The sequence below is a fragment of the Vespa mandarinia genome, chromosome 22 (assembly GCF_050613455.1).
Source record: "Vespa mandarinia isolate Hongniang chromosome 22, ASM5061345v1, whole genome shotgun sequence".
In the NCBI taxonomy this organism is placed as follows: Eukaryota; Metazoa; Arthropoda; class Insecta; order Hymenoptera; family Vespidae; genus Vespa; species Vespa mandarinia.
Window position 1 is genome coordinate 1,664,725 of NC_140831.1, and position 24,276 is coordinate 1,689,000.

Here is a 24,276-nt window from a genome sequence, read left to right on the forward strand (position 1 = left end):
GTTTATTAATATAGTATAAAAAGGAACCAGCAAGCAGCAGTAAATATGTATTATTAACATCACAATTTTGATCTATCAGCTTATCAATTATGATAGTATATTTTTCAAGTTATACTTTTATCAATTTTAATAATTTTTTTTTTTTTCTTATACATAATGTACAATAATTTTCTCATTTTATATATACTCGAAAATAAACCTACAATTTATACTTCTAATAAATTCTTAATTGATTTATTGTAAATGTGTATGTGTATGTGTATATGTATATGTATGTGTGCTGTTCAATATTATATTATATATTACAGATATTAATATATACAATTTTTTAACTTTGTTAATGGTATAGCACAACAAATTTATAATTTCTATTAATTATAAAATAAAATTTGCTATTAATTATCAGATCATATAAATTTATGACAAAGAAGAATACAAATGAAAGATATGCGTTTTTTTATCATTCAATTGCTGCAATTAATGCAGCAATTATGCAACTTATATTCTTTTTTAATTTCTTAAATTTATAACTATACCTTATCAATAGGGATGCAATTTAAGATATTATATCAATTAAAATATTAGATCAGTGCCAATAAAATATGGAAAAAAATTCATATTTCTGCAATATAATATAAAAAAGAAAAAACAGCAATAAAAAAGAAATAAATAATAATTAACATCAAAAGTGTTCAAAAGAATGCCCTATGCAAATTAATTTATAATGTACTTAATAATTACATATATTAATATATATTCAAAGTTAATACTTTTATATAATCTCATATGAGAATAATTGATAATAATTATGCCTTATAATCACTGGAGTATTATTTGTAATTTAAAAAAAAAAAAAAATATATATATATATAAATTCAGTAAACTTAAGAACATAATAAGTGGTTTGATTTGTGCCGTTCTACAGCGACTCTTGTATAATATATCTATAGCTATGTTAACATATATGAATGATCTTTCATTGACTTCATTTTCTGATAATTTTGTAAAAAGTAAATATTCTTAAAGTTCTTGTAAAGAGATACTCGTGTAACTTGTACCATTGTTTCCATTATATTTTTTCTTAATTTGCTGTTTTATCTGTGATACATGTATCATGGTAAGATAAAATAAACCGTAACATAATTTGTAAGAAATTAATAATTATAAGTTAAAACAATATATATATATATAAAAAAAAAAAAAAGAAAATGTTAATCAAAAGATAATTTATAGAGAGAATAAAAAATATTAAGTAGTAAGCAAATTATATAACACTACTCTGTCTTCTCTAATTGTTGTTACTTTCATATTTGCAAGATATCATTATGTACAATGAATTTATTTTTTTTTAGTTCTGATATATATATATATCGTATTTCTTTCATGTTTAATAACTGAAGTGAAATAATTGTACTAACATATTACTATCTAATCGCAATATACATCACATAGAAATAAGATTTTCATGTACTAAAACTTCATTTTTATAATCTATTAATATCAAACGTGATTTGAAAAATTTTTAAACGGTGCTCCGAAATTCTTTTGAAATAAAATGTTAAACTTAAATTGTAATCGAACTAAAAGTTAACTTAATTTTCCTTTAACTTCTTTTTTGGCACTTTTTTTTTTCAAACATACACATTTTTAACCTGTAATAAGTAATAATAAAATAATTGTTTGAAATATAACCTTTCAAGCATCTGTGATAATATAAAATGCTTCAAAAATTCCATTTTCAAGATCATATTATGTAAAGTATATCCCATCAAGATGGAAGATTTGTAGCTCCTAAAGTCAAGGATGTAATGTCACGTATAATCATTTCTGCTATCTTCCATGCTAGTTCTTCTTTCGCCTGGATATTAAAATTATATATTATTATTTTTTAATAGCATCTTAGTATTATAATGGATTATCTATTAGATAATGGCATAAAAGCATTAGATTTACATATAAATTTTACCTTATCCTGTTCCAAATTTACGAGTCTTTTCACAGCACGCGCTAATCGTGATTCTAAAAGTTTTATATATATATATATATATATATATCATTTATATTAATCTTTTTTTATTTTTTTTCTTCAACAATTACAATGTCTATATATAGAAATAAAACTTACCATATTTTCTACATGGATCAGGTTCTATTTCTGTAATAAATCTACCCAAGTAATCGATGTAGCCAACACTTAATCTATGTTATTAAAATATTAATATAATTAAAATAATGTGATAACTTTTATACTGTAATTAATGTATATAAAAAGTAAAATTAAAATTAAAAAAAAAAAAAAAAAAAAAAAAAAAAAAAAAAAAAAAAAAAAAAGAACAAACCTATATTTGTTACGCCTCCATAAAGAATCTGGATCATAGAGTTGTCTTGTATCGATATTCATACTACTGTGTGCACTTGTTTTTGTACTATTACTAGTACTAGATAATATTCCATTGGCATTGTTCCCTGCCTGCAGGGTACTTTGCATACTGTTACTGATAGAGCTCACTTCACTACTACAGTCAGAACCTGTATAATGTTTCTGTAGTTATCTATATATTTCATTTTATACTTATCTTTAACTTTTAAAAAATACTGATAATCTAATAGATAAAAAAATAAAAGGTATGATTACCTGCTCTCTTTACTCTGAGCTGATAACTCGAACATGGATTACTTTGAATGGTACTGATCAATTCTGACAAATATTTATAATACAGCTGCGATGATAAAAAGGTAGGCAAATAGTGCTGAAATTATAATAATATAGAATAATAAATAAATGTATCGTAAATGTCATTGTCATTATAAAGGAAGGATATAAAATAATATACCTTATTGAGAAATTTATATACAATTTTACAAGGTTTATCAAAACAATCAGGTAATGGTCCCTCTCCATTTTCACGGCAAATATTTTGCTCAACTTCGAAACGAATTTTATCAATAAACCCAAGTGGCGTTGTTGCTTGCAAACTAAAATATCTGAAGACACATGCTTTAGATTTCAATATTGTATCATTATGAATTCATTTACATTATATAATTTGTCATGTATTTACTTGTATATGTTCTAAAAAAAAAAAATATATATATATATAAAAATATATAGTAAAAAGTATCAATTACTTGTCGTATATAATAAGAGCATCAGATTGAGCTTCCTCAGGATTTATTGGATCTTTCTTTTCCAAAAGATTTTGCTTGTAATTGATTGCAGCCATCCAAAAATCTAAAAGCTCGCGTTTATTTTCAAGTTCCATAAACTGAAATGAATAAATTTAAATGTAAAATTATTAAATTTATCATATAAAACGCAATATAATAAAAATTTATACCTCCATGAAATAAAAAAATGCTGTTTCATTATATAATATGTCTCCTAATTGTACATTTCCACTTGTTAAAACATCAATTTGATGTTTACAATGAAATTCACTTCGAAGGAAGTCATTAATATATCTATAAATTCAAACAAATATATATCATAATCTTTGCATAGTACTTTTTTACTTATATTAAAAAATTTTATTATACTTACTCCTTTTCTATAACATCAAATATAATATTTTGAATGTTAGATAGGCACCGTAATATAGGCTCTAGGTTTTCGCACTTAAGAGCATTTTCTATTTCTAGTTTTAGTTCCTCAGGAATTCGATTAGTACCCAATGTTTCTTTAATAATATATTTTTTATAAATTCTTAAAGCATCTTCCCTAGTATTTGTCATATCGCCCCTTTTATTTTCACATTTGCGATTTGATTGTCGCATACCACTTAGCATCTCACTAATCTTTGGCATGTCATTACAATTTGATTTTACATCATTACTATTTACAATTTCATTATACAGTCCCTTTTCTCTATTGCGATTTTCAATATTACCCTGCAGCATATTGCAATTAAAGTTATCATTATCGTCCAATGAATCTGCGAAGGTATCGGACTTCGTAGTATGATCATTCTTAAAATTCAAATTCTCCACATTTTCATCTTCAAGATGGAAGTTAGGAAATGATCCACATAAACATTCGACTTCTAACCAAAATTTTATAAGAGCTATTGAATTTCTTGTATCCATAAATTGGATAAAGTAACCTAGGGCACCCTTATCCGCAAGTATCTCTGGAAGCGTTTTAGATAATTGAGACCCAAATGGTCGTTTATTGTCTTTTTCTTCTTTAAGAATTTCATTTTCCTCTTCCTCCTCAAGGCTGCACAATATACTTGACGGTATATAGATCGACGCACTATCACCAAATTCATCTCCAAATGTCTTTTCTAATTTTGTTGATTTTGTTGGAGAAGCGTACAATGATCTGGGCCTGTCTCGTTGCCCTGAAAATAAAAAACATAATATTGAATCAATGTAAGCACACATAGTTTTAAAATACAAACATAAAATATCTTTTTATTACTTGTTGAAAGAGATAACTAAAGGAAAAAAAAATAAAAAAAATAAAAAACAAAAACAAAAAAAAAATAAAAAAGGACCTATCAAGTATTACGTAACTGTTTAGATAATATGCTTATCTGGAGTTATTGAAAACAAATGTAAGAAAACAAAAAAAAAAGATGTGTTGTTTTGATTAAGGAGGTTATGTTACTTTTAAACAACATCATCAATCCTTTTGACGATATATTGATCAACGTATTTAATTTTATTTCATAATAATTCAAATAATTAAATAATTACCAGATTTCTTAAAAAATTGGAACATTTTTTACGTCAGAGAGGAACATGATAAAGAACGCGATATGACGAACGAATGTAGGAAAATCTATTGAGTCTGTTTGTTTGTTTGTTTTTTTTTCTTCTCTCTCTTTCTCTTTCTTTCTTTCCCGTCGATGAATACTTTCAACAATTTGAATCGATCTAATTGATTATTATTATTCCTCTTTATATTAATTACGAAGATATAATAATGGAAACGTTTCGATGAGAAGATTCGTCGATCACATACATATGCAACGCGCAACATCCGAAGGAACTGTCATTAATGTCATCGCGAATCCATTTATGATTCGCTACATCGAGACATAGGTTAACCTTCCTTCATATTTTCTTAATCCTTTATATCAATGATTATAATCTATAACGTTATATTTTTACGTTAGACGAATAAATATATATTGTATATTACAAAATAAATTTGATTTTTGTTTAATGACGTTAATTAAATTTGATTTTTGCTTTTTGCACGTTCCTTTAAGCACTTCCGCGATTAAACTTTTTCTATTATGCGACAATAAGCCGGAATTATTTGTTTAACGTTTCTCGATACTTCATTGAAATTTATTCGATTTAATAACGATAACCTTTTATTATTATTATTATTATTATTATTATTATTATTATTATTATTATTATTATTATTATTATTATTATTATTATTATTATTAATTCATTATAAGCGAAATCAAAACGTTCGTTTTTCTCCTTGCGATCGAGATCGTGGAAATAAGAAAAGGAAAAAAAAAAAAAGAAAAAAAGAAAGAAAAAAGAGAAAGAAAAAAGAAATCTTAAAAATATTTTTCCGTCGCGCTTAATAAACTTGTTCGAAGGACATCGGACGATGAATTCTCTCATACGTGTTACGTTTAAGTTTTTCCCGATGCCACACAACTTATCTAGGATAAAGATGAGAATTATAACTTGAGTCGTTCGAACGAAAGTTCAAAGGATGTTAAGCTCCTTGTTGTACGTCGCGTTAAAGGTCAAATATTTTCTCAACTTCGAGAAGGCAATACAAACGTAAATATACTAAGATTTGTCTTTCTCCCATATGTACGATCAATCCAATGAAGAATTGAATTCCTCGTGCGAATGGAATAACCTCTTATAAAATTGATATTCGTGTCTCGTAGCGTATCAAAATAACGTATTCTCGTATCGAAGTTAATCACTTGATGTCGTATTTTATTTGCATATTTCGTGCAAGGAATACGATCGTTCTTTTTATATATATATATGTATATAGGATGTTTAAAAAAAAAAATAAATAAATAAATAAATAAACAAATAACATATAAATTTCTTCTACATTATTTCTACGTAAAAACAATATGAGATATTTTATATATATGTATATATATATATAAAGAAATGGCGCGTTAACTTGAAACGTACTCTATAGACAAATGTCTAACGTAATCACGATGCACGTATTATACGTATATATGTGTATATACATATATAATGTATGTAATATGGACTTTTGTGTGTGGCGCGTTATTTTCAAACGTACGTATTATGAAATAATATGTCTAACGTGTTAATAGATACGAATTAATATCTATTATATATAATATCATAATATAATTATATACTGCTCAAACGTGTTATTATAAACCTATATATATATTTATTTATTTTTTTATTTATACATATATATATTATATTATATATATTATATATATATTTATTTTAATTATATATATATATTATCTCTATTATATATATATATAAAATTGAAAAAAATGTTTAACGTGTCGAAAAAAAAGTGTATACGTATAATAATTACGTGTATAATTGTATGATGGACGCGTTTATTTTGAAACGTACTATAGAAGAGAAGAAAACAGGTGGACTCGTGGAAGAGGCCAATGTCCGGACAGTAAGAAGACACAGAGAAGAGGCTACCAAAGAGAAGCCATCGAGGTGGCCATCGATGAGGTATCGTAGCTTCTCTCGAGCATTCAACCGCGAAAGGAATACCGGTTTTTCGTCCAGAAATAGATGGTAGTACGTATAGATTTAAACGATAGTGATTCTAGCAGTGAAGATTTTGCTCGAACTTTGCGAACCTCTTCTTCTTTTTCTTTTTCTTCTTCTTCTTCTTCTTCTTCTTCTTCTTCTTCTTCTTCTTCTCATCTACGACGTACAGTTCGCTTACATTTTTACAAAAGTTCGCGTTGTATGAAGATCCGCAACCGATCCGATCCAATCCGATCCGATCCGATCCTTTCTACTTAAGTGTTGTGTTGTGTCTTGTTTATATATACATCACACAAAGTAAACGGTCATTTCCCAATCATGTCGTTTGTTTTTTACGCCTTTGCATTTTGTTTTCACACTTATCTTCTACTCGACACGGTACTTACCAAGCCTACCGTGACTTACGATCAACGGCAGACAGGCGAGCACAACGTTCGAATCGACTTGAAGGATCTGAAGATACTCGCTTTTGTTGATTCTAAGATATTAGAAGATTACACGGTAAATGAAAATATGATCATTAAAAGTGTATCTCTTTTTTTGTCTCTGTGTGTATGTATATGTATGTATGTATGTGTGTGTGTGTGTGTGTATTTGAGATAAGATAAGATAAGAAGATTCTATTTTTTTCTTCTTCTTTTTTTCTTCTTCTTCTTCTTCTTCTTCTTCTTTTTCTTCTTCTTCTCCTCTTTCTTTTTCTCACTTCTTTGATAAAAAGAGAGAGGAGAGAACAAATAGTTAAATATATATGAGTGAATATATATGAATGAACTTCTCTAATTATGAATGCTTTCTCTCTTTTTTTTTTTTCTTCTTTTTGCTGAAAGATACGAACACTCTTTGCGTGTGATCATAATGATTAAATAATTTTCTTCTTCTTCTTCTTCTTCTTTCTTTTCTTCTTGTTTTTTTTTCTTTCTTTTTCTTTTATTTTATAGGATTATGATTACTTTTACGATTACGCTGACTTTACCATAAAACCGATTTCAAAGCCTACGACCTCGGCCTCGGTTGAACCCTCGAGTACTTCGTCCATTAATGCGTCTACATCTTCGATCGTCAAAACGGATTCCACAGAAATTACACCAACGAACGATTCAATGACTACTACATTAAGGATCGAACAATCTACGGAAAATGCAACGATATCAACGATAGAAGATAAAATAGAAACTTCGTCTAATAAAGAAGATATCATAGTGATTGCAAGATCACCGTTAAAAAAGAGAGCACAGCTTAGAGATATCTTGAAGATACAATCATCGAATAATCGTTCCAAATTTGTATCATTTGGATAATAATTATGTTATTTTAATTATTTTACTTTAATTTTTATTTAATGTCAAACACAAAAGCGACATTTGTGTATGTACTTTGTGTTCGTTTTCTCTTGTTTTTTTTTTTTTTTTATTTTCTTTCTTTCTTTTTTTTTTTTTATTCGTGCGTTTGTGCGCGTACGTGCGCGCATTCATGTATCGCAAATTTATTAGTAAACAATTAAATGTAAAATTATCCGTCAATATGGATACGGGAGATTATATTTCGATGATGGTTTTTTTTTTTTATTTTTATTTTTTTATATATATATATATATAACATATTTCCATACAGAATTTGTTCAATTTTATTATTTACATGTCTTGTCGAAAGCTTGAGATTTTCATTGATAAGAATTTATTCATTTATAAGATTATAGTTACATTATAAATCTCAAATATGTATTTTATAAATATTGATAATGTAATCATGTCGTGATTTTAATTAACGTGATTTTGAAATTATATGATATAAGTTCTTCGCAATATATATTTTTCTACGTTTCTCCATCATGATCCGATCGTATTGTCAATTTATAAAATTATAGATTTTAATTTGCAAGTAAGGATTTAACGAATAAATAAATAACTTTATCTTAGATTCTTATGTATGATTTTATTTTCTATATAAATGATTTACATCGTTATTTTCAAAATAATTTCTTTTACAGAATATTCACTTTTAAAAATATTTTCGTTGGATCGATGCAAACTCCGTCATTGATATTTTCTAACAATATCGAAGACTGATATAAACGTTGTGATAATCTTAAGGAGGGGAAAAAAAACACAAAAAAAAAAAAAAAGAAAAAAGAAAATGTAATCGTTCGTTCGTTTATTCACGTTTATTAAATACAATTCTTGTTTTATTATAATATAATCTTTCCAACAAAAATTCATTGTGATTTAGATCAATTGATATCATTAAGTGAATTTCTATTATTAAACTTAAAAAGAGTATTAGTTTTCCTTCTTTTTGTTACGTTAAAAAAAAAAAAAAAAAAAAAAAACCAACAAATAAAGAAAACACGTCGTAGGACGTAGTTTTAGAAGTATTATCAATAAAAAAAAAAAATATATATATATATATATAACTACTTATAAACGAAAATAAATTGTGTTTGAATAAATATTATCTCAATTTATTAACTCTTCCCATATTTCGTTCTTCTCTTTCTTCTTCTTCTTCTTCTTCTTCTTCTTCTTTTTCTTCATTATTTATATTTCATCTTATCGTTTCGGACAGACTTGCAAATCACCGGTTAAAAATTCATACGATAATACGGTACGAACGAGCGAGGCCAAAAAAGGACCAAAAAAGCAAAAAAAAGTGAAAAAAAAAAAAAAAGTAGAAATGATCAACGGTAAATGGTCTCGGTTGAATATTCTTTGGACACCTTACTTTTCTTCGTTTACCCTCTCCTTTTCATCGTTATCATCGGTGATGGTTACACGACGAAGGAAAGCAGAAATCTTACATCAGTCGTCGATCGAACTTCGCACGAGCATCGTTGAAACTGTTTGTTCATTTCTCTTTCAAAAAATCAAAAATTCCAAGAAGAAGAAGAAGAAAAAGAAAAAGGCAACGAAGACAAAGACGAAGAAATTAAAATCAAAATGATCCTATCAAGTCTGTTCATTGTCACTTTGTCAATTTTCTTTTATTCCAATGCGGCACCGATTACTTACGATCAACGACAGGACGGCAAAATGAACGTTCGTGCCGATTTAGATAATTTCTTTTTCGTTTTCATAACCAAGGGATCATTGTTTAATGATCTATCCTTTCTCGATTTTAAATCGATGACGAGACAATTGATGGTCGGTCAGAAAAATAAGATTGCCGTACAGAATGAGCCAATATTGTCATTGATGAACGAGGATATTAGTGAAAATATTAAAACTGGCAAACCTTATAAGGTCGACATCATAAGGATTCCAAAGAACAACGATAAGGATCTTCAGGATTTGAAAGAATTAGGAAAACAGGAGGATGACCATTTGAACGATCGTAAAGATCAAGATTTCGAATTGACCCAACAAGTTAACAACTCGCAATCACTTTCCAAGAATAATTCATCAGGATCTACTTCGAAGGAGGACGACGAAAGGACAACGTTAAACGGTCAACAGGATTCTGCTAATACGACGAACAAACTTCAATGAACGATACTGCAGTCAGTATCAAAATTATTGACCTTATCATTTAGAATGATATTAGGATAGAACATGTTTTTATATATTTACCCTCGTCCATTAGTGTTTCTTTTTTCCCCGGGTAATATTATGGTCACGTAATTGAAGTCTTATCGTTGTTGTTATTGTTATTGTTGTTGTGGGAAGGGTGGTAGAAGGGCGGGGAGGTGAAGGGGGAGGGAAAGATTTTCTTTTTCTTATCTTTTTTTTTTTTTTTTTTTCCTTTTTTTTTCTTCTTTCAGACATACCTCCATTGAACTACGACGAAACAATTATATCATATAATCGTCCTAGATTCGATTAAATAAAAAGGATCAAATCGTCGATTTCATACGTAGATATATATATATCTATATAATTGTCGATAAATATTACATTATTATTATATATATTTTGTATTTATTAGAAAAAAACAAAAAAAGAAAGAAAGAAAAAAAAGAACATTAGAAAAAAAAAAATGTAAAGAATATCGAATATGATTAATCCTCCTATTCTTTTCTATACGAAATAAATAAATTTATTGTCAGATAAAATCGTCATTGTTGTTTACAAAGATTCCTTACCAATCCCTAAGTCTTGAAGTTTGTCTTGATGTTATACCAAAAAAAAAAAAAAAGAAAAAAAAAGAAAAAAAGAAAAAGAAAAAAAGAAAAAGACAAAAAATAAAAGACTAAACATACAAACGTATAATTTTTTTTTTCCTGATTTCTAAATAAAGTAATACAAAGAGGAAAGATCGCAATTCGCTTGCGAAAAATCCGTAATGCAAACGCGGAAGTAGAACTGCATTTCTTTTGTAAAGTTCTTGCGGGCGTGCATACGTGCATATGTGTATATGTGTATATGTGTGTGTGTATATGTGTGTATGTGTGTGTATGTATGTGTTCAGGTGCACGTATGAGAAACGTGAACGCAAGGGCAAGGTTACGGTAAGCGGGGACGGCTTTTTATGTAGGAGAAGCACAAGCCGGAAGAATCGAGGAAACGAATACTCTCGATGGGGGCCACGTTAGGACGTTGCCCTTTTACAAATCGAATCTCGTTTATATCATTCGAGAGATGACGATGATGACAATAATGAAGATGATGACGATGATAAACCAATTGATTCCGCCATGTAATCACTTTACGAAGCCTTAACAACCATATAATATTTTGACAGTTGGTAGTTCAGAAAAGAAAAAAAAGAAAAAAACGAATGAATAAATAAATAAATAATAAATAAATAAAAAAAAAAAGTAGAAACGATAGGACATTGAAGCACCGTATAGAATGTTAACAGGATTCGATTATAACGGGTTTGAACATTCCTCGTTTGTGTTTGTGATAGAAGATCCACTCTTGAATATCAAATTTTGTGTATGTATATATATATATATATATATATATATATATGTGTGTGTGTGTGTGTGTATTTTGTTCATTTGTTTATTCGAAATCTGGTAGGAATTTTGTTTTTTTTTGCTGTACTATATCGAATCCGTTAATTTATGCTAGATTAACAACCAACCAAACGGACGAATCGAGTTAATATACAAGTCGTCTGAATATTTAACTGCAAAAAAATATTTTCAAATACTTATACAAGTAATATGATAAAATATTTAACTTATATTTATCATAGGAAAATTTATAATATTTATTTGTTTGAATTTGCAACGATTAATAAATTATATTATGCGTCTTTATTATCGAGAAACAAACTTTTGATAATCGTTGAATAAATCATTCATTTGAATTGCGTTTAATTGGAATATATTAAAAGAGAATCGTAAAAGAGATAAAATATATATATATATATACATATATAAGACGTAGAACGACAAGACAAAAAAAGTCGATTCGGTTCTTCGACAGGTTCTTGAACTTGGTAGCCGGTGATCAGGAGGCAAAGTGGTGGGACCAGGTATCTTTTCCTGGTCGATGGTACCTAGCGGAGGTCATACCTCGTTCGTCCTTCGTATAGTCAAGACGTTCCTCCTATCGTCACTTTTCTTAAGTCGCAAAAGATAATACGAAAAATAAAACAAAAAAAAAACAAAAAAAGAAGAAAGAAAGAAGAAAGAAAGAAGAAAAAAAATCGTGTCGCGTTTAATTCCCATTTCAAAGAGAATCTATAATAATTTTTGATTTTCTTTTCTTTTTTTTTTTTTTTTTTTTTTTATAACGTCGTGGATCTAACAATGTTCTCGATTAATATGAGATTGTTCAAAACTACAACTCTTTTATTATTATTTGCATTTGTTGGAACTCACGTAAGGTGTTTGCCAATTGAGGAATCTTCATCTACAACTTCATCCTCATCCTCAACACTTTCTAACACCGGTGATCATTATGATCAAAGACAAAATGGCACTGACAATTATCGTATTCACGTTGACGGCGTAGTTGTGGTCGTTGCACCAGTCGAAGCTCTTTTATTAGCTGGTGATGTCATTGGTACCAATCAATCTGACATATCGTTGCTCGAATCTATGTTGTACAATGCCAAACCAGAAGATGAGAAACCAAATGTCGAACATTTGGAGAAACCAACTGTCTCATCGAAATCTACACACAGGTAAATGGTTTAAACTTTCTTCTATCTTCTATTTTCTTTTTCTTCTTCCTATTCTTTTCCTTTTCAAATAATTATAATAATTAAGAACCAATTTATTATTCTCATTAAATTGTCTTTTTTACAGATCCAGTTTACGTTTAATGAATCTACTTGCTCCCTTTATACGCCGTCTTTATCACAAAGAATGAATCCAATACTGAATTTTAAACAAAATCTTCGAAGACTTATTTTTACTATAATGTAATATGAAAATGTGATATATAATCCATTACTTATTAAGTATATATATATATACATATATATATACTTAATCTTAATATCTTAAAAGTATTTTTGTTTATGCCTTCGTTTAATAGATTTCCTATATAATAAATTAGGGTGGCATAAGCACGTTTGTAATACTATATGTTTAATAAATATATATATATATATATATATATATATATATATATATATATATAATGATCGTTATATTATATTATATGCAATCATTTTGTAAATCGTCAGTATATACTCACCTGTATCATTTATCGATCTAAAATGTGATTATCTTAATGCACACGTTTTATCGATACAGTTTATTTCACAATTTCTTCTTGAAATGAAATATATTTGATTAAAAATTAAAATACATTGTCTATGATTTTTGTTCTGGTTATTTTTATGTCTGCTCCGTATGTGTGTAAATGTGTGTGTGTATGAGTGTGATTGTGAGTGTGTACATGCCCGCCGCGCGCGTATATGTGTATGTTTTTTTTTGTTTTGGTATATGATCACAATACTTCGTAATATTTTGTATAAAAATGCTTAAGACTATATATATGCTCCTTTGCATGTACAATTTAATTGGGTGGAATCGCTCGTTTCTTTTATTTCTTTCTTTCTTTCTTTTTTTTTTTTTTTTTTTTTTTTTATTTTATTCTATTTTATTTTATTTTCGAAAATGATGATTATTTCCAGAAGACACTTCGCGAATACAGTTCTCTTTAAATAACACGTAATGCATTTTTTAAGAAGAAATTTTATATTGGCTTGTGAAACACACGATAATGGAAAATAAGCGTCACAGTTTCTGTTTATATACAATCATTAAAATATATGCGTCCTTATGTTTGGAAGTCGAGGATGTGTATACAAGAATACATTTTCAAATATATTGCAATTCTAGTATATATATATATATATATATATATATATATATATATATATATATATATATATATATAAAGCAGCATTATATAGCATCGTCCGACTATATTGTTCATCGTTAAACACTTAAAATTATAAACTGACTTACTCACGATAAAAATGAAATTCCAATTGACTATTATTATTAAATATGTTCATGACTGTAATAACGAGTAAACGAGACACATACATACATACATACATATGTTCAAATTGTCATGATCATATTTTGTGTCCGTATATATTTAACGTTCCATTCGTTATTTTTATCAATTAATTTGTCACACGTTCGACATCATTCGTTTTTTTTTTCTTTGTTTGTTTGTTCCTTTGTTCGTTCGTTTGTTTTTCTCTTTTATTTTTATTTATTTATTTCTTTTCTTTTTTGTTTAATAGTATTAATAGTAATAATAATAATATAGTAGTAATAATAATAATGATAATAATAATAATTATATTGTAAAACTAGTGTTACCCTGTGTTCTCTCGACTTTGGAAAACATTATGTATATATTATTATTAATTTTGAATACTTTCATAGAACAAAAAGGATTTTTAATGATCAACATCCAATTTTGTTTTTATGAATTTTTTTCAAATCTTCTTTCTCTCTATATCTTATTATACGCAAGAATCGCTTGTGCGAGATTGCAAAACTCTTTGGAACTTCATTGATAAATAAAATGCACTCTCTGTAAGAGGAGTACAAATGGTATTCTAAAAAAAAAAAAAAAATAAAAAAAAAAAAAATAAAAAAAAAAAACTATTACAATATACGCGAGATGCGGTTGTTTCTTTTCTTTTTTTTTCGTTTCTTTTCTTTTCTTTTCTTTTTTTTTCTTTTTTCTTTTTTTTTTTTTTTTTTCTTTGCTTCTTTTTCTTTGCTTTGAACTTTCTAAATTCTACGATTGTAATGAATAATTTTTAAGAGAGCAGAATATATTATTTATTCCTTTCTTTTTAATCAATATGATCTAAAAGAGCAATTCATTTTGAAAATCTACGCTCGATTCAAACCAATCTAATTTCGAGCTTTTTTTTTTCTCCATTATTATTACGAGCGAATATTGATTTGTTCCTTTTTTTGTGTTTTTTTTCTTTTTTTTTTTTTTTTGTTTCTTTTCTATTTGTTTTCTCTTTTATGGAGGGGGATGGTTTCCCCCTTTTTTTCTTTGTTTCTTTCTTAATTAATTAATTAATTAATTAATTAGTGTCGTCAATATTTGTTCACTATATACAAGATATTTTCCTGTGATTAAGAAAACACACAGTCTATGTGATAATGTGAGAATCGTCGATACGAGTAAGAGAATATATTAAAAAAAAAAAAAAAAAAAAAAAAAAAAAGAATGGAAAAAGAAAGAGAAAGGAAGTAAGAAAAGAAAGAAAGAAAAGACACGAACTGTACAAAACTACCATTACAAGCATTCGTTAATCTTGTCGTTATAAAAGACACGTAAATAATTTCTGACATGGCAACATTTATAAATAATAACGATGAATAAAGGACGTCTAAGGTGTTTCCATTTTTTACACGAAGCGATTAAATTGAAAAGTACAAAAAAAAGAAAAAGGAAAAAAAAGAAAAGAAAAAAAGAAAAAAGAAAAAAGAAAAAAGAACATAGAAAAACAAAAAGAAAGAAAAGAAAAAAGATAGAAAGAAAACGAAAAGGAGAGCAAGACGAAGAAAGAAAAAAAAAAAAATATATATATATATATATAAAAAGAAAATGGTTGCACATAAATGTTATAACATTGTCAATACTCAAAAATTTATTACTTAAGAGGAGATTTCGGCTTCTTCGTTTGCGTTGAGATCCTCACAGTTTTTAGCTTCTGGGGAGCCACTATTATTAGCGTCTGCGGGCTCATCAAATTTTAATTCCTCCTTACCCGCCTATAGAGGAATTATTCCATTTGACATCTTTTGTTTGTTCGGTTTTTTTTTGTTTATTTTTTTTTGTTTTTGTTTTTTTTTTTTTATTTTTTTTATTTTTTTTTATTTTTTTAACAAGGCAATCGTCCGTTAAAAAACAAAAAAAAAGATATGGCAACGATGTTAGTAGCGTTTTACATATATTTATCGATTATTTCATCGGCAATTACCTCCTTAATCAGAAGACGACAATTTTCCACGACGCTACGCTTTCGATCTGGCACATTGCATAAAATGTCTTCGGATTGATAGGTACTATCTACGATCTTACGTAGCTCATCTAATTCGGTCAAGGCAACTTCTAATTTTGTTTCTAAATCACATCTGCAAAACGAAATTCATATATTGCGTCTTGGAGAAGGTTGATGGATTTGAAGGAAAAAAAAAAAAAGAATGAAAAACGAAATATAAAAAAACAAAAAAAAGAAAAGAAAACCAGAGAAGAAAAAATAAAAATAAAAGAAATATAAACGTAATGCCAGATAAATTATATATCGTTTAGAATAATTATTAATTTTTATTTAATAACTGACGCACATTATTACTTACTTATCTTCCTTTAACTCTTGTATACACGTATCATTTTCAAGCTGTATTATTCGCAACACCTTTAAAAGTTTCGTAACTAGATTATCAACGTCTATTACTTGATCGACAAGGCTTACTGCTGGACAATAATCCGTTAAAGGAAGTGGTCCGTCATTGGTCCCAGTGTCTGATTCACTTATGGATTCACAATCATCTTCCTCTTCGTCCTGTACCTGAAAGTAATGAAAATATTTAAATGATACTCTTTGTGATTGTTTGTTGCAAGATCACAAAAAAAAAGAGACAAGAAAAAAAAGAAAAAAAAAAAAAAAAGAAAAAAAAGGAGAGAAAAAAAATAATAAAATAATTTTTCATTGACTTACTTTTCTACGATGTAATATAGCTTGCGTGAGATTCGTTAAACTCGTACATTCGTCTAATGCTTTCGTCTTCTTAATATTATTTTCATCGACAGTTTCTGGAAAGCTTAAAGCTCTACGAAGAGAATCGCTACTAGATATCATATTGTGCGAATAAGTATCCGGCAATGTAACATCTTCCAATACGCTTTCCATCATTAAACATGGTTCGGTTTCAAAATCAAGTAAATCGGAAGACGAGTCCATACTTATGTCTATATTGATATATAAAAATGTAAATAAAATCAAAATTTACAATATTAACGATATAAGATATATATACACACACACATACATAGATACATACACAAACTACAAAATTAATGTAATATAATAAATATTATAAACGATAAAATATATTATCATATATTTTATCGATTTGTATACCTTTATACATTTGTTTCGTCGATTCTATTGATGACTTTTTATCCACAGTCTTTGTTACGAAAGGATGTGTCGCTGCGTTACGGATAGCACCGATAACAGCGGAAACAAAGGAACCACTTTTTGGACTAGGAGTACATTCTTTTAAGCTATTCTTTGAGCTAACAGGACTCGATTCTACACTACTGTTGCTTCGACTGTATGCTTCGTTATGATATACTACATCCTTTAATAAAGCATCCTTTTAAGTATCTTCTCTCTTAACGAACAACATTTCAAGATATTGTAGATAATGAATGTATATCTAACGATAGAATAAATATTACCTCGAGATCTTTCACTGAAATATTGTAAGATGTTATTAATTGATCTACCAATCCCTCCAATCGTGTTCCAAGACCTGAAAGTGCCACCGATGCGCCAGATATTGTAGCACCTTGGGTTAATAATAGTTCTCTACCTTTTCGTTCGACCGCATTTAATTTCATGTTCAATGACAAATTCTCTTGCCTGTACGTAATAAATGTAATAATAATAATAATAATAATAATAATAATAATAATAATAATAATAATAATAATAATAATAATAATAATAAAACTAATACAATATAAATATAGATAATTTTTAGAATTAACGTAACGCGATCTTTATCAATACATTTACGGTATTTACACTTTAATATAATGGCATACCTTCGCTGTTCACTGATTCGGACTAAATGTTTACATTCTTCCGTCTGCCTTTCCAATTCCGCCTCTCGTTGAGTCAATGCTTCTTCCTTTTTCTTTAGCTAGATAATTGCAATATACAAAAGAAGTTCGTTAAACATCAAGTTCCGCATTGATGATGACCGGTATAAAAAAAATTATTATTATTATTGTTATTGTTATTGTTGTTATTATTATTATTATTATTATTATTATTATTATTATTATTATTATTACAATAACTGTACCTCGATCTCGGCATCCTTTAACGCGTCTGCCAGAGTTGTTTTTTCTTGTTGAAGAAAATCTTGCATCTCCGCGGACTCCGCCTCCAATTCTTGCTGTTGCTGTAACAATGCTTTTTGCGCCGCTAAACTCTTTTCCAAATCCTAAAATTATCATAACAAATATCGTAACGTTTGAGATCATTAATATTAATTATTATTGAAAAATTATTCTCTTACCCTGCTAAGCATACGACAAAGTGATTGTAGATCGGCTATTTCAATTTGTTGATTGGCAACAACTTGTCCCGAAGATTGCAAATGAGATTCTAATTCTAAGAAACTGTCGCTACCCTCTAAAATAATTCTCTCTTTATTATTCACGAAATATTTATATATTAATAAATTTATTCATTTATAAATAATTACATCCATATATATATTTTTTTACCTGCATGTTCTGATTGCGGTGTACCTAACATAGCCAAAACTCTTCGTGCATTTCTATCTAATTCTTGCCTTGCAAATGCATGATCGGCTTGTTCTTCCTCCAAAAGACGTTTAACCTCGACTATTTCAGTTTTGAGCTTATCATTCTCTTCCTTCTTTACATTAGTTTCCTCGTTCAAACGTTTCAAATCATTCTGCATTGTCTGCATGTCCTCCCATGTGCCATCGGTCTGAACAGTCTCGTGCAAACGTTCGATTATATCGGGTCCTGGTACGGCACTAGGTATACCAGACAATGCATTGTCTATATCGTTCCCGGTTAAGCCCGTTTGTATTCCAATCTCATGATAAATCCTTGTCTTTTCGATTGGTTTATTTCTAGGATAAGGCGGTAAACTTTTATGAACTGAATCCCTAACACTTAGCGCCTTTTTATCTGGTTGTCTACCAATACTACCATCTCTACTACCAGATCTGCTCCTGACCATTTTGTCAGTCTTCTCGTTACCTTTAACAATCGTCATTTTATTCTTATTTCTACGTGGTAATGTCGCATAAGCATCCAATGCTTTGTTGTCCAAACTAATAGTCATTTTATCCAAACGTAAATTCTTAACCGGTTCTGTTCTACCGGTATTATTATTATTATTATTATTATTATTATTATTATTATTATTATTATAAAGTGTACGTGAAGTTGGCAATGGTTTTCGTGTTTCCTCGGACGGAGTTGAGCCCGGTGTACGTGTTGTTATCCTAGTACTAGAACCACCACGGGATCTTGAACCACTTGAACCACCTTTACTACCACGTTGAGCAAGATCCTTATTTATTTCTGTAGTCAAAACCGAAGGCAGTGAATCTGGTGGTATTGGTCTTGTTCTCGTTCTTTGTTGTGCCGTGCCAGTGGTAGAACGAAAATTTGACGACATACGAGTATTACCGGTTGTTGTACTACTATCGCAATTCGATTCTCTTGCACCTGATTTTTCCCTTGATCTTGCTCTGTCTTTAATCACCGGTTGCGTTTTACCAATAATATTTCTTGGCGTATTGATCCTTGGTTTCGAACGTGGAGTCGTTGGTACGTAATTGGCATTCAAAAGAGCTGGCTTTGCACGGCTCGTCTTCGGTGTCTCGCTATTAATCGTTTTCTTTTTACTCGAATTTGAAACAGTCGAGGTCCTTTTAACGTTACTACTACGATTTGCCCTAGCTGATACGCTACCAGCTATCGATGAACTTTCGCTACCACCTTCGCTTGTACCTTCGCCACCTGTTGTTAATCTAACGTCATCAGGTAACGTCGCACATGGATCTTCGTATACCGAACAACAACTGACTAAACTCGAATCGCAGGAAGCTTCGTCAAGACCACCACAACTACTGGCATAGTCTATACTGTTTCGGCTACGTACCTGTAAACACGATAACTACGATTATTAGATATTTATTTATTTATGAAGTATATTATCAATGTGTAAGACATTTTTCTCAAGTTTTTCTTCCCCCCACCCCCTCTCTCCCTCCGTCCCTGCACCCTCTCTCAATGTTCTTCCATATAAATAAATACGAACTACGATTTCTCGAAATTTTTACGAAGTTGTGCCTCTCCACGTGTATACATTCATTTTTCATACTGACTTAATTCTAATTATATCATTTACAAAACATCAACGTAGAAGCAAGTAAAATAATAAAATATAAAAGTAGAAGCAAGTTTAAAAATAAATAAATAAATAAAAAACATAATGTAATATTTCCTTACTCTTGGTACTTCAGTAGCGCAACCCTCGACTCCACTATCGCTTCCATCTTTGCTATCCTTACTCTCACCCGTATATTCTTTTCTATCGACATTAACCAAAGACGTAGACGAAGATCTATCTCCTTCCTTATTACGATTTTCCAATTCCGTAACGTGTATCACCGTAATATTACAGTCACTGTTCATAGTACAATCTGGATCCTCGTCGTCCAACGACTTATTGTTAGCATCACAAACCGGAGATACAAGATCCTCTGGTACTCCCGAATCTTGTCGTGCCACATTTTGCATTGGCAATACTTTCAAATTGTTGTCCTCGAGAGTTACATCCATATCGAGCTGCCGCTCGATGACCGTCGATGAATCATTCATATCGTCCTTGCCATTCTGAAAAGTTTCGTAAAAAGGCATCGATCATTTTTTTTAAACTCTACAATTAGATACATATATATATATATATATCAGACGTTAGAATTGATCAAAAATATTAATCTGATTCGTGTCAATAATAAGATAGTAATTATTTTCCTTGCTCGTAATGTTTCTAAACATAAATAAATAAATAAAAAATTAAATAAAATTAAATAAAAAAAATATCGATTAATCGGACGAAGAACGAAAGGATCTTAAGGAATAATCAGCTGTTTTACATATCTTCCTTGTTTGTGATCGACTTGAATAACTGCTTTGAAAGCAGTTATTCAAGTTCAAAACTAAAGATGGGCAGAAAGAGAGAGAGAGAGACAAAGATGGGGAAGGGGTGAAGGGTGAAAAACGACAGGTGTTTCATGAATCAGGACATTTCGTGACCCAAACCAAATAAGGATAAACTCGGTCATTTTTCAAGGTCAATCTTAAAATATCCATGTCAGATGTCAATGTTCACGTCCATGTCAAATATTCAGTTTCACTTTTTTGTTCTTTTACTTTCTCTTCCTTTCTTTCTTTTTACTTCTCCCTCCCCCCCCCCCCTCAACTCCTCCCGACTAATAATAATAAGTACGTGTCATTCATTACGAATGTAAACAATGATAAAAAAAATTAATTCGTTCGATTTATTTGTCGAATTAATTTGATTAATTTCATAAGAATAACGAAGTACTTTAGAAAAATGTCTTTGCACAGAGAAACGATATAATACATTTTACACATACAAATATACATTTACAAGATAATCGTAATAGAAATTTTACATATATATATATATATATATACACATACATACATACATACGTACATATATACATACATACGTTATTACATACTGATTATGCATTCATATATCTCACATCCGTTATACAGTATTTCCGTAGATACTAAATCTGCTTAGGAACGATCAAGCGTGACATGATGTAAGCCGAACAGGATATACTAAGACCGCAAGCTTACGTAGGTATATACATGTGTGTATGTGTGTGTATGTGTATGTGTGTAGATATAATTGTACATATATGTATATATATGTACATACACATGCAAAGAATAATAAAGAACTAGCCCAGTTAATGAGAGCCTATTACATGAATGTAACCAAGTTTAGTATCTTTCAACTCTTTCTCTCTCATTCTCTCTCTCTCTCTCTCTCTCTCTCTCTCTCTCTCTCTCTCTCTCTCTCTCTCTCATGGATTATTTAAAATTAAAAAATTGATCTATATTTTCGACAATATCATACGATAGATACATTAATGGAAACCAATTGGATTCGATGATCACCCCTCCATAAAACATATATAACTTACGTTTGTATATTAACAAACAAACAAATAAACAAAAAAAAAACAAAAACAAAAAAAAAAGAAAAGAAAGAAAGAAAAAATAAATGAATGAACTGTAGAGGTGTGCAAAAAAGTAATACGATAAATGAGATCGATAAGAGCCAATTCCATACCGGATTTCGTCCGTCCTACTACGTTAATCGGAAAGATATTCGATTATCTGGACCAATATTCGAAATTTGTTGATGGAGAGAGAAAGAGAGAGACAGAGAGAAAGAGAGAGAGAAAAAGAGAGAATGAAATTAAAGGGGAGTGCGTGTCTGGATCGCATGCGAGAAGGAGTAAATCAATTACACGGTTTGATTATCGAACCGTTCCATAATTCCAACTGTAATTGCTTCTAACCGTGAAATTAGAATTACGAAATGTATGCTTTTATAATATGTAAGATTGAATATTGAATTCGTTAGAATTGATTGAGGAGTGTCAATGTTGACCTAAATCACGACTACGATAACTATTATCATAAGTAATTTTAATAATAATAGTAGTAACAGTAATAGTAGTAATAGTAATAGTAATAACAATAATAGTAATATTTATTATTGTAAAAAAATGACAAGAGCTTATTGAAGATAATCAAGATAGATCTACTTAATCTTGATTATTTTCGATTAAACGGTATTTCTTAATCCTATTCATCAATCATCTTCAGCTTAGATATAAAAATAAAAAAGAATAATAAATAAGGAAAAGGAAAGAAAAAAAAGAAAAAAAGAAAAAAAAAAAGAAAAAAGAAAAAAAGAAAACGGAAAAGAAAAAATTCCAAAAAAAAAAAAAAGAAAAAGAGAGAGAACATGAGAAAAAAAAAAGAAAAAAAGAAAAGAACAATAGGAGGAGTCATTTCTATGATTAATATATCCTTTTTTTTATTAATAGATGCTTTATCATTGATTATTATTTTTTTTTTTTTTTTTTTATTATTATTATCATCCTGCATACGTTTTTATTATTATCTTCTAATACCCTTTTTATTGTTATCATTATTATTATTATTATTATTATTATTATTATTATTATTATTATTATTATTATTATTATTATTATTATTATTAATACCTTTTAATGGTTGAATATTTTTTAATAATATTATATATATATATATATTATATTATTAAAAATATAATCGTCGAAATTGTTATTAAAAAATAATAATGTAATTTACTTCAATGATATAATATAAAATCGTTGTCCGACAAATATTATTGGAAATTTTTACTAAAGACTGAAACAAGATTCCTTAAGTGATTTTAGATATCAGTTACGTACTCTTTTTACGAGACCTTTCGAAACACTGATATTTATCTCTACCTTTCTTTTCTTTTTCCGGATTGTAAAAAAAAAAAAAAAAAGAAAGTACATAGACTTGTAGCTTTACCATTCTGAGGAAGGACAAAAAAGAGAGAGTGAGAGAGAGAGAGAGAGAGAGAAGGAAAGAAAAGAACAAAAAATTAGCTAATTATGGAAAAAGTCAGAAAAACGAATAATTGACCTTTGCCCCTATTTCATATTAAATATTCATTATTTATTGTTCAACATAAATATGAAGTATATTTAATATACCAAGGCTCTATTTTTCTCTCTCTCTCTCTCTCTCTCTCTCTCTCTCTCTCTCTCTCTCTCTCTCTCTCTCTCTCTCTATTCCTACCTGAGATCTTCTTTAAAGATCGCAAAGCTTTTTTTTTTCTTCTTTCAAACATAATTCTTTTGCATGACCTCGATCGTTATTCGATATTAAACGCAGTCTCCCTGGTTACTTGCGTAATTAAAGTGGCACCATCATTAAGAAAATCCAATGCTCTTTCTCTCACGTATTGCATTACAACAACCTTTTCTCGTCGTTTATACTTTCGTATTATATACATGCATTTATACGCAATGTATATATGCATTTCTATATATATATTAAAAGTCATATATACAAAAAGTCTTATATATATATATATATATAAGATTATGCAAGATTTATATGAAAGATCGAATATCATCGATCACGTGAAATCGATGGGATCTCGATTATCGATTTCGATTTCTATCTTTTACATGAATAATTCTAAAGATTATATCATCTTTGTTACGTGATATTTATATTTATGCATATT

The 24,276-nt window shown here is 28.7% G+C and overlaps 5 protein-coding genes across 15 annotated transcripts in view; 3 read left to right on the plus strand and 2 right to left on the minus strand.

Annotated features, from left to right (window-relative positions):
• Positions 1 to 265: 265 nt before the first annotated feature.
• On the minus strand, positions 266 to 6,666 carry pkaap (A-kinase anchoring protein pkaap). 2 transcript variants are annotated; one of them, XM_035868213.2, is made up of 10 exons: positions 6,527 to 6,666; positions 3,542 to 4,340; positions 3,339 to 3,462; positions 3,130 to 3,266; positions 2,835 to 2,985; positions 2,636 to 2,750; positions 2,340 to 2,529; positions 2,126 to 2,199; positions 1,967 to 2,019; positions 266 to 1,858 (listed from the first exon to the last, which is right to left on the minus strand). In XM_035868213.2, exons 2-10 carry the CDS (start codon positions 4,081 to 4,083, stop codon positions 1,769 to 1,771), a joined length of 1,476 nt encoding a protein of 491 aa, XP_035724106.1. In that variant the 5' UTR covers positions 4,084 to 4,340; positions 6,527 to 6,666; the 3' UTR covers positions 266 to 1,768. The 2 variants fall into 2 exon arrangements, with proteins under 2 accessions (XP_035724106.1, XP_035724105.1); XM_035868212.2 differs by lacking the exon at positions 6,527 to 6,666 and adding an exon at positions 4,699 to 5,263 and having other exon boundaries at positions 267 to 1,858.
• Positions 6,562 to 8,920, plus strand: LOC118442527 (uncharacterized). Of its 4 annotated transcripts, none has more exons than XM_085663522.1 (3): positions 6,562 to 6,747; positions 7,111 to 7,221; positions 7,713 to 8,920. In XM_085663522.1, exons 1-3 carry the CDS (start codon positions 6,742 to 6,744, stop codon positions 8,016 to 8,018), a joined length of 423 nt encoding a protein of 140 aa, XP_085519648.1. In that variant the 5' UTR covers positions 6,562 to 6,741; the 3' UTR covers positions 8,019 to 8,920. The 4 variants fall into 4 exon arrangements, with proteins under 4 accessions (XP_085519648.1, XP_085519647.1, XP_035724108.2 ...); XM_085663521.1 differs by having other exon boundaries at positions 6,580 to 6,747; positions 7,659 to 8,920; XM_035868215.2 differs by lacking the exon at positions 6,562 to 6,747 and having other exon boundaries at positions 7,039 to 7,221; positions 7,659 to 8,920.
• A 583-nt stretch (positions 8,921 to 9,503) lies between these two features.
• LOC118442526 (uncharacterized) lies at positions 9,504 to 10,693 on the plus strand. The gene has a single exon (XM_085663489.1). It carries the CDS (start codon positions 9,654 to 9,656, stop codon positions 10,200 to 10,202), a length of 549 nt encoding a protein of 182 aa, XP_085519615.1. The 5' UTR covers positions 9,504 to 9,653; the 3' UTR covers positions 10,203 to 10,693.
• Positions 10,694 to 12,167: 1,474 nt separating this feature from the next.
• Positions 12,168 to 13,171, plus strand: LOC118442403 (uncharacterized). Its single transcript, XM_035867947.2, has 2 exons — positions 12,168 to 12,792; positions 12,917 to 13,171. The coding sequence occupies exons 1-2, from the start codon at positions 12,416 to 12,418 to the stop codon at positions 12,978 to 12,980; spliced, it is 441 nt and encodes a 146-aa protein (XP_035723840.1). The 5' UTR covers positions 12,168 to 12,415; the 3' UTR covers positions 12,981 to 13,171.
• A 1,059-nt stretch (positions 13,172 to 14,230) lies between these two features.
• The window catches only part of corn (microtubule-binding protein cornetto), a 31,281-nt gene continuing 21,235 nt past the window's right edge, over positions 14,231 to 24,276 (minus strand). For 2 of the 7 annotated variants that reach the window (XM_085663494.1, XM_085663493.1), the window contains 11 exons: positions 20,400 to 20,786; positions 18,633 to 20,049; positions 18,422 to 18,537; positions 18,206 to 18,346; positions 17,943 to 18,040; positions 17,574 to 17,757; positions 17,251 to 17,473; positions 16,828 to 17,078; positions 16,466 to 16,677; positions 16,087 to 16,240; positions 14,810 to 15,877 (listed from right to left, as the gene is read on the minus strand). In XM_085663494.1, the coding sequence (XP_085519620.1) occupies positions 15,761 to 15,877; positions 16,087 to 16,240; positions 16,466 to 16,677; positions 16,828 to 17,078; positions 17,251 to 17,473; positions 17,574 to 17,757; positions 17,943 to 18,040; positions 18,206 to 18,346; positions 18,422 to 18,537; positions 18,633 to 20,049; positions 20,400 to 20,771 (3,285 nt within the window). In that variant the 5' untranslated portion in view covers positions 20,772 to 20,786 and the 3' untranslated portion in view covers positions 14,810 to 15,760. Of the gene's footprint in view, positions 14,698 to 14,806; positions 15,905 to 16,086; positions 16,241 to 16,465; positions 16,678 to 16,827; positions 17,079 to 17,250; positions 17,474 to 17,573; positions 17,758 to 17,942; positions 18,041 to 18,205; positions 18,347 to 18,421; positions 18,538 to 18,632; positions 20,050 to 20,399; positions 20,787 to 24,276 lie in introns of those variants that run through there. The other 5 variants (XR_014983491.1, XM_035867939.2, XM_085663496.1 and 2 more) reach the window with 5 other exon arrangements.

Excerpts from the sequence above, each read along its gene's own strand:
- LOC118442526 (XM_085663489.1), top strand. The coding sequence starts at position 9,654 with ATGATCCTATCAAGTCTGTTCATTGTCACTTTGTCAATTTTCTTTTAT.
- LOC118442403 (XM_035867947.2), top strand. The coding sequence starts at position 12,416 with ATGTTCTCGATTAATATGAGATTGTTCAAAACTACAACTCTTTTATTA. Across the intron at positions 12,793-12,916 it reads TCATCGAAATCTACACACAG|ATCCAGTTTACGTTTAATGA; the intron begins GTAAATGGTTTA and ends TCTTTTTTACAG.
- LOC118442527 (XM_035868215.2), top strand. The coding sequence starts at position 7,039 with ATGTCGTTTGTTTTTTACGCCTTTGCATTTTGTTTTCACACTTATCTT. Across the intron at positions 7,222-7,658 it reads AGATATTAGAAGATTACACG|GATTATGATTACTTTTACGA; the intron begins GTAAATGAAAAT and ends TTTATTTTATAG.
- pkaap (XM_035868212.2), bottom strand. The coding sequence starts at position 4,723 with ATGTTCCAATTTTTTAAGAAATCTG. Across the intron at positions 2,986-3,129 it reads GCTCTTATTATATACGACAA|ATATTTTAGTTTGCAAGCAA; the intron begins GTAATTGATACT and ends ATGTGTCTTCAG. Across the intron at positions 2,200-2,339 it reads TGGAGGCGTAACAAATATAG|ATTAAGTGTTGGCTACATCG; the intron begins GTTTGTTCTTTT and ends TTAATAACATAG.